At 30.1% G+C, this 9,692-nt stretch overlaps 2 protein-coding genes across 2 annotated transcripts; one reads left to right on the forward strand and one right to left on the reverse strand.

Moving 5' to 3' along the window:
• Window positions 1-2,815: 2,815 nt before the first annotated feature.
• On the forward strand, window positions 2,816-6,170 carry LOC130674483 (telomere length regulation protein TEL2 homolog). The gene is made up of 3 exons (XM_057479826.1): window positions 2,816-2,969; window positions 3,195-3,417; window positions 3,481-6,170. Exon 3 carries the CDS (start codon window positions 3,486-3,488, stop codon window positions 6,144-6,146), a length of 2,661 nt encoding a protein of 886 aa, XP_057335809.1. The 5' UTR covers window positions 2,816-2,969; window positions 3,195-3,417; window positions 3,481-3,485; the 3' UTR covers window positions 6,147-6,170.
• Window positions 6,164-9,692, reverse strand: LOC130674484 (cysteine and histidine-rich domain-containing protein morgana). Its single transcript, XM_057479827.1, has 4 exons — window positions 9,462-9,692; window positions 8,837-9,393; window positions 8,562-8,750; window positions 6,164-6,478 (listed from the first exon to the last, which is right to left on the reverse strand). The coding sequence occupies exons 1-4, from the start codon at window positions 9,535-9,537 to the stop codon at window positions 6,284-6,286; spliced, it is 1,017 nt and encodes a 338-aa protein (XP_057335810.1). The 5' UTR covers window positions 9,538-9,692; the 3' UTR covers window positions 6,164-6,283.

The raw sequence follows: 9,692 nt of genomic DNA on the forward strand, positions 1-9,692 counted from the left end.
TTTTGTGGACTAGATATTTTCACGATTTTACAACTAAAATATTTAGTATATATTTATCTTTTATTTTAAAGTTACTACTGGAATTTTTACTACACTTTTTTAGCCATGAGTCAGCGGACGGAAAATTAACTCGCATTTAATGTGTACTTGGGTCGTTATTTAAAATGCGGCCTGATGACGCGGCAACTACTCCGACCTTGAATAGGGCCCCGACTTTCCCTTTTCTAGGGCCAGTAGACAACTGAGGAAATCCAATCTATCATTTTTATAAAATTTTTCGAGTATTTTGTAGGCAACGACAGTTTTAGTCACAAGCTTACGATGAAAAAAATATTTTATAAAAGAAAAGTAGAGGGAGAGACAAAACGGGTTTTCTTTTACTTTTTTTAGGGGGTGCCGTTTTGCCCGCGAAGAATTAAAGGTTTTTCTAGCCCCTGAAAATTTAGTATTTTAAGCTCCTGCCCCGCCCCCACTCCTATGTTTTAGAAGTATGAATAATTATTCTTGTAATGATTAATTAATATTCAAAGTAATTAATGTATACTCATATTTTCTAAGAAAAAAACTGATAAATAAATCTTTGAAGTCATCTTAGAATTTTTTTTTAAATAAAATAATTTTAAAAATTTATAAAACCGGTAAATTTAAGGGGGATAGCCACTGTGAAATTTCAAAAAAAAAAATTTTTTTTTGTTTTATTAAATCAAAGTGTATATGTTCAAAAATATGTATCTAGAGTTTTATATGAAAATTCCGAATATTTTTAAAGTTATAGTCATTTTTGTGACAGCGCGTCAACTGACCGCTGCATCGACTAAAAACTTTAAACGCATTTTTCTCGAAACTACTTTTTTTGAACTGGCGGCATCTGTAATTTGCATAAATATCAACCGATTCGCAACTTTTTTTTTTGCCGTATTCGTCTATTCAGTAGCTAAAGTTGCACGTAGGGGATTTTGAAAATTTTGATTTTTAAGATTTTTTAGGGCTGTTTGAATCCAAAAAAATGATAAAAAATAACGAAAAAATTTTTAATATGTCGCCATTTTTTTTTCAAATCCAAATTTTCAAAATCCCCTAAGTGCAACGATAACCACATGCATACAGATTACAACGCCGTTTGGTTTTTTTGTTTCTGATAATCCGTTTTTGAGTTAGAGATGACACCGTGGTGGGGGGAAATTTTTTTGTTGCTCCACAAAAATGCTTATAACTTTGTAACAACATGATATTTTTAAATGAAAATTTATGAGAATTATCTTCAATGTATACTTTATAAAACAAAAAAAAAACCCGATCCCCCAATTCCTTTATTATTCCACTTAAAAAAATTCCCGAAAATCACCGATTTTTTCGATCCTCACAGTGGCTATCCCCCTTAAGTTTAGAAATTAAATTTTTTTAAATAATTTTTTTTTTTAAATCCCTTAGACCGTAAGATTATTTTTTTTCCCCCAAAAAATATTAAATCTAAATTTAATTTCACAAATTAGTCATGATACCGAAGTTAACTGACGTCTAATAATTTTTTGATTTTTTTTTTAAAAGATAAATTAAAAAAAAAAATAATTCAAAAAATTGCACTTGTAGTTTTTTCAATTTTCTACCTGTGGATTTTTTTAGTTTATTTTTTTAAAAATAATTTATCGCTTTTAAAAAATCCCAAAATCGCCTGTAAATATTTTAAATATTTGATTACCCGATTTTTCTACACCCGAGTGTGAATGTAGCAGACATCAGACAAATTTAAAATTTAAAATTATTTACCCTAATATTTTATAATTTAAAATTTGCCTGATGTCTGCTACATTCACACTCATTAATAATTATCATTAAATACAAATTTATCAATACATTCATCATTTTATATATTCATATACTAATCTATAAAAAGTATGATAACATACTATATTAATTTTATTAAACACATGGCCCAATAATTGGACGAGTCATTCGAGTCTTGACAAATAAATAAATAAAAAATTATCCCATTAATTATCACGCAGACTTAAAAAATTTTTTTCAAAAGTAAATTCAAAAACTCACCCCAAAAAACTTTAGGCAACTCAAAAGAAAAATACGGACTAATCAACAATTCACTTTTTCGAGTTTTTCTCAATAGCGCGGTAAATTTGACATCCATATCTGTCTTCATAATTAAATCAAAATTAATTACACAAAAATAATCAAATATGATAATTATTTAGAATTCCTACACTCAATTAATTACCGACAATAAAATTATTCAAAATATTTAGCCACCTATGCGTTAATTAATAATTTAAATTAAAATTTTTTTGGTAAACAAACAAAAGTTTATTTATTGAATTTGAAAGTTACCGCGAAGCCCAGAGTTTTTAAACTGAAGCTTCGGGTCTCGACGACCGACTAGTAACTCAACCAATAAATGAATTTTTATCTCAGTCTTACTTGTGAGATTTAAAAAAAACAATACAAGAGTAAAAAACAATTGAATGACGTTTAATTAATGAGAAAACAGACGACAAAACAGTCAAGATCCAAATCTAACCGGACCATGTCAGATAAAGTCAGTCCTCATCCTCATGTAATATCATTAGATGTCTGTATATATATATATGTATATGTATATATATGTATATATATATATATGTTGGACATAAGTAAAGCATAAATTCCAATGATCCAGTATATTATATATGTATATATATTAATTGTCATCACTTAAATGATGTCAATTAACCTCGTTTTATTAACTAAGACCTTAACGGTCTGACTCACCCGTTCCTGGTATTTACTACTGTAGTTATTCGTAACTGTGCACAAAAAAAAAAATACAAAATGAAAACTTTAACCAAAAAACAATGGATTCAAAATAAACTTGGGATCGTTGGTTGGTTGTTGTGAAATTTGTTGCTTATGATTTGAATTGATATTTTTAAAATTTGAAAGTAAAAAAATTTAAATAAATATGTAAAATAAAAAAAAAGGTAAAAAAAAAAAATTAGACACTCCGTACAGTCGCGTTGTCACTTGTTGTCCCCGTCGCCATTGGTATGGAGCCTGGGGACATCTGTGAGTTGGTGTCGGAGTTAGAAATTTTCTGGTACCTCCACCCTAGTTTTTAAAATTTTCTACACGCGCATATTTTTAGTTTTTTTTTTTAAATTATTGGAAGAAAAATTTGAAAGTTTTTAATTGTCTTCTAATTTTAGGATTACAGATAATTTGAATTTCATTTTTTAAAAATATACAATTTTTTAAGACATGGAAAATAGAGTCTCTATTTTCCATTATTCAAGAGGAAAATGTGAACAGAGTTTGAATTTACTCTGCAAGTGAAATAAGGATAGAACCGTTCGTCGACTTGGGCATAAGAGAGAAAAGAGCGGGGCCCCTTGATGCCGCTTAAAATTTAAAATTAGTTTAAAACCAAAAGTAAGTGTAACATAACCTCAGTTCATAATTAAAATATTTTTAATAAATAAATAATTATTTCAGGTAAAATGGAGGCAGCTAAAAAGTTACTCGAAACTCTAAATAGATTTCAAAATCTAAATAACAGCGAATTTAAAAAACTCGAGGTCCATGTGCTGGTTTATGTGAAATCGTTTCCTGTCATCGGGCTGAAAAATTACACGAGTGATACCAAAGTTGACGGATTCATCCATGGAGAAATTATTGAAGGGGCACTGGCCCTCTTAGAAAAGTGCCCTGATGATACCCTAGTGTCTCTAGTCGACAGATTGATCCAAGGCCCGTTGTATCCGATGCTGTACGAGTCACTCCAAGTGCTGACAGATCACTTGAAAAAGTCGACAGACAGAAATATCATCAATTTAATCACATCATTGCTGGAAAAAATAATAAAAAGTGAGACTCTGTACTCGTCAATAGTGACAGCTTGCAGACCAGAACCTCTGACAGCCATCGAGCAAACTGTATTTGATGAAAACTGGCGCAACTTCCTACAGCTTTTGGTCTCACTGCCACCATTGATAGCAAACAAAACTCAGGGAAATATCAGCAAGTATTTTTCTCTTGACGTTTACACTAAAATAATTATTTACCACACAGCGCGTGCTGTCAAATTTTTAAATGACGTCTCCAGTGAATTTAACATCAGCCCGAATGTAAAATTAATTTCTCTGCTGATCAGCAAAAGCATCAGCAGCCTCGGCTCTGGTCACTTCGTCCACCTGCTAGATATTTTTATGTCCTGGTCTTTAAAAAATTCAAAAAATATAAGGGAAGTTATTCACAAAATTTTATGCAACCTGGAGAGATCATCCGTTGAAGCAGTTGCTACTTTACTCCTAAAGAGAATCAGCAACCCAAGTAATGTTGAGTTGATACTCGGCAACCTTCTGGTAAATGATCACTGGCGTCATGTCCTGACTGTTAAAATTCCACTGCTGTCTTATCATGACAGTGATAAACTTATCAAAAATATCGTCTACTATTTATCGTCAGTTGGTGACAAAAACCTGCTTGTTGATTTAGTCATCAAAATGATAAACATCTGGGGAGACAAAAGTTTTTTGAATCATTCGTCTTCAGATCATCATGAATTCATGAGTAAATTTATTGTAGTATCAGTATTTAGATTAAAGAACCAGTTAACTAATAGTCAGAAGGAACAGATTCAAAGACTGATATTTGACGGTACTCCAGTCCATTTACAATCAATGCAACCGGAGATCCGGACAATGGGAATGATAACCGGAGAACTTGTTGTCGATATTTTGTCTGCTGATGCTCCCAAGCTGAAGTATGATTACGATGAAGCTGCTCGAGTTATAGTTGATAAGTTCAAAAAATTAATTGCTGATAAAGACGATCAGGACTTCGTCTTTGATGGAGATGAGTTACTTGAAGCTCTAGGTAATTCTTTTATTACCGAGAGGGAGAGAACTGGAACCGAAGAACGAGCCGAGGAAATTGAGTCCCGAGTTGAAGAGATTCAAAATAAAAGTTATGACAAAGATGGTGTTGATGATGATGATGATGATGATGATGATGAGTTTGATAGCGACGATGATTTGATTCCTTACGACATGTCCAATGACACGACTGATGTTGAAAAATTGAAACCTAGTTATCTAAGGGACTTAAAATATAATTTAATAAATTGTCAGGCTAATAATGATCCGGACAGATTTTCCGAGTCAATGAAAGCTGCTGAGGAATTGATAACTAAACAATTGCCGGGCGATGATAAGTCACTGGGACTTGAGCTGCTGAGGTTACTGATGACTATGAAGGAAGAAGTCCATACAGAAAACTTTCGTCAGCTTAAATTAAACAGCTGCGTTGCTATCGTTCTAGTTTATCCAAAAGAATCTGCAGAGTTTCTGTGCTCGAGCTTCCACGAGGTACTGAGAGTTTATTCTGTTGCTGACAGATATTTTTTTCTTAATGTTCTGGCCGAGGCTGCTAGGAAATTGTCTAGGATTCAGGTAGAAAATGTTGAAAATTTTGAACATAAAAACAGAGAAGTTGTCAAGAGGAATAAAAAGTCGAGCAAGATGTCGCTGGTTATTGAGATGGGAAAAAAATACGAGACTTTGTACGACGATGACTTTGAAGTTGTTGATGATGATGATGAAGAAAGCAGTGGCTGGGAAGAAATAGTACAGAGAAGAATAGAATCAAAGACCAGAAGATTCGCTCACGAGTCCAAGAGACCGAACCTCACGGTAAATAAATTTAACGACGTCGCTGTTCACTTCTTCTATCCGCTTCTGTACGGAGTGATGAGCAAATCTGCGTATCTGCACAAACTTCCGGATCATTTTGTCGACACGGAGAATATTCTGCTCATTGAATTTTTGAAAACGTTGTCGACGATAATGGTCGCCGCGGAAAACTGCGTATCTACTGGGAAGATCGCTCGCGACTTATTGGAGTTGGCCTGGACCCTGAGGTATCACGAGGAAGCCAAAGTCCGGCTCTGTGTGATAGAAAATATCGCTGCGGTGATCGTCAGCTTGAAAAAAGAGAACTTTAATTGGGAAATAGTCGAACTGCTGATGGAATTCAGGGCCTGGTTGATTGACGTTTCCGCCGACTCGGTGCGGGGTGACCCCAATGTGAACTGCAGAAGTCTAGGAAGAAACGTCGTCGCGTTAATTGACTCTGCCATCTTGACGTTTAAAAATGAATAATCAAACTTGTAAATAAGTAACTTTTTTACAGCGTTTATTTACTGGTAAAACTTGAACAAAATGTAAAATATAAAATATTAGTTATTTAATTGCATTGATGTATGGGTTTTATTTTGTGCTAATCATTTTAATTTTAATTATAAGTCATTAAGATCGACGGCGTCGACTCTGTCGGCAATTGAATCTTTCTCTTCGTTATTTTCTGTCTTCTCGGGCTCGCTGACTTCCCGGGGGATTTCGAGTTTCGACCAAGAACTGGGCTCTGCTTTTTTTAATTTTATCTCAACTTTTGTTGGTAGCATTTGGACTGAACTGTTGTCGACATCAACAACCTGAGAAATAATTTATCAGTTAATGTCGCTGTTAATTTTACTAAAAAATGTCAGTCGAATTACATAATGAGGACATTCTCAGACTATTCCCCCTCCACTTTAAAAAAAAATTCAATGATCTTGACCTGTCATCGTATTCAAATTTTATAAATTGATTTCAATTAAATTATAGTAAAATTTTCATGTCGATATTTAAATTTAAAATGTAAAATTTTTTCAATTAATGCTTTGAATTTTTTTTTAATTAATTAATAAAATTTTACTACGCTTTTTTAAAAAATTCAATGATCTTGACCTGTCATCATATTCAAATTTTATAAATTGATTTCAATTAAATTATAGTAAAATTTTCATGTCGATATTTAAATTTAAAATGTAAAATTTTTTCAATTAATGCTTTGAATTTTTTTTTAATTAATTAATAAAATTTTACTAGGCTTTTTAAAAAAATTCAATGATTTTGACCTGTCATCGTATTCAAATTTTATAAATTGATTTCAATTAAATTATAGTAAAATTTTCATGTCGATATTTAAATTTAAAATGTAAAATTTTTTCAATTAATGCTTTGAATTTTTTTTTAATTAATTAATAAAATTTTACTAGGCTTTTTAAAAAAATTCAATGATCTTGACCTGTCATCGTATTCAAATTTTATAAATTGATTTCAATTAAATTATAGTAAAATTTTCATGTCGATATTTAAATTTAAAATGTAAAATTTTTTCAATTAATGCTTTGAATTTTTTTTTAATTAATTAATAAAATTTTACTACGCTTTTTTAAAAAATTCAATGATCTTGACCTGTCATCATATTCAAATTTTATAAATTGATTTCAATTAAATTATAGTAAAATTTTCATGTCGATATTTAAATTTAAAATGTAAAATTTTTTCAATTAATGCTTTGAATTTTTTTTTAATTAATTAATAAAATTTTACTAGGCTTTTTAAAAAAATTCAATGATTTTGACCTGTCATCGTATTCAAATTTTATAAATTGATTTCAATTAAATTATAGTAAAATTTTCATGTCGATATTTAAATTTAAAATGTAAAATTTTTTCAATTAATGCTTTGAATTTTTTTTTAATTAATTAATAAAATTTTACTAGGCTTTTTAAAAAAATTCAATGATCTTGACCTGTCATCGTATTCAAATTTTATAAATTGATTTCAATTAAATTATAGTAAAATTTTCATGTCGATATTTAAATTTAAAATGTAAAATTTTTTCAATTAATGCTTTGAATTTTTTTTTAATTAATTAATAAAATTTTACTACGCTTTTTTAAAAAATTCAATGATCTTGACCTGTCATCATATTCAAATTTTATAAATTGATTTCAATTAAATTATAGTAAAATTTTCATGTCGATATTTAAATTTAAAATGTAAAATTTTTTCAATTAATGCTTTGAATTTTTTTTTAATTAATTAATAAAATTTTACTAGGCTTTTTAAAAAAATTCAATGATTTTGACCTGTCATCGTATTCAAATTTTATAAATTGAGTTCAATTAAATTATAAATTAATTTTAATTAAATTCTAGTAAAATCTTCATGTCGATATTTAAATTTAAAATGTAAACTTTTTTCAATTAATGCTTTGACTTTTTTTTTAATTAATTAATAAAATTTTAATACGCTTTTAAAAAAATTTAATGATTTTGAACTGTCATAATTGTATTGAAATTTAATTAATTAATTAATTTAAAAAAAATTGTGTATTAATTGAAAAAAAGACAAAGTAGTTGCAATTTTACCGAGATATAAATTAAAAAAAAAAGATATTTAGTTGTCATCAAATAGGAGTTAAATGAATTTCAGTAAAACCTTCATGTCTATTTTATAATTTGAATTTTCAAATTTTGTGGCTAAAATTTACTCAACAAATTTCGTTCAACTCTTAATCGATAAAAACTGAGTAATTTTTTTTTTAAATCTATCCCGGCAAAATTGCAATTACATTGTCCTTTTTTTAATTAACGCTTCAATTATTTTACAATTAATAAATAAAATTCAATAACGTCATGACAGTCTGAGGCAAAGTCTGAGAATGCCTTCAAATAGAATACTTACTCCCCGTAATTCAACATCTAGATCATAGTATTTATTGTCTTCAGGAAAATATAATTGTACTGTCAACCTCACAGGACTTAATTTAACAAAAGATTTATTTGGATGATACTTTTTAGCAAATATCGATACGACGACAAATGAACCCGTTTGATGCCAGTCCATTCTACATGGCGCTTTATTTCCCGTACTCTATAATCAATCAATCAATCAATTAATTAATTAAATAAGTACTTTTTCACCAAATAAATTAAATGATTAACTAAATAATAACCAACCTTAGCAACCCAAACATGACGACCTTCAGCACAACCAGGATGTTTTTCAAACTGATTGAAGTCAGTCATCTTTTTCCTCGGGCAGCAGGACCAGTACTTGAGACCCTCATGAAAAATAGGAATTCCCGGATGATGGACACACGGACTGTCATCAGAATCAGCACCAGCATACGTTGCATTGCAGCCTCGGTTCTTACAGCTTTCGCCAACCTTGACAATTTTACTTTCCTGCACACAAGTGCTTCCGGAAATTAAAGATTTCACCTGCTCCATTAAAGAATCCGACACAGTCGGCTGGATATTTTTCTGCGGAGTGTCAAATCCTGGTCTCTCGATCGTCGTCTCGATGATTGGCGCTCGATACTCGATTACTTCTGCTTTGGATTTATCAATCGCTGGCTTTACTGGTTCCGGAGGTTTTTCATTTGAATGATAAGATTTAGTGCAGCCTTTGATATTTAAAAACTCAGTGAAGTCAGTGCACTTTTTGTTGCAACACGACCATCCTTTATAGGCATCATGAAATACTGGTACTCCAGGATGATGCAGACATGAATCTGTTTATTTAAAATAATAAATTACCACTTAAATAAATTTATATATTTAATTATAACAATAAACTTACCAGGATTGTTTTTGTTTTCGTCATATTCCTGTCCACAGCCGCGATTATAACACAATAATTTTTTTTCACTTGTCATATTTGTAATAATAAACTATTGGGAAATAAATATTTGAATCTGTACTTTATTTTTAGCAGATTGGATCCAAGCTTTTATAGTTTATCTGTAGCAAGAGGAGTTTTTAGAATATTCTAGATAATTCTAAGGTTAAAAATGTATCATATGTTGAATGA

Source organism: Microplitis mediator, chromosome 9, assembly GCF_029852145.1.
Source record: "Microplitis mediator isolate UGA2020A chromosome 9, iyMicMedi2.1, whole genome shotgun sequence".
Lineage (NCBI taxonomy): Eukaryota > Metazoa > Arthropoda > Insecta > Hymenoptera > Braconidae > Microplitis > Microplitis mediator.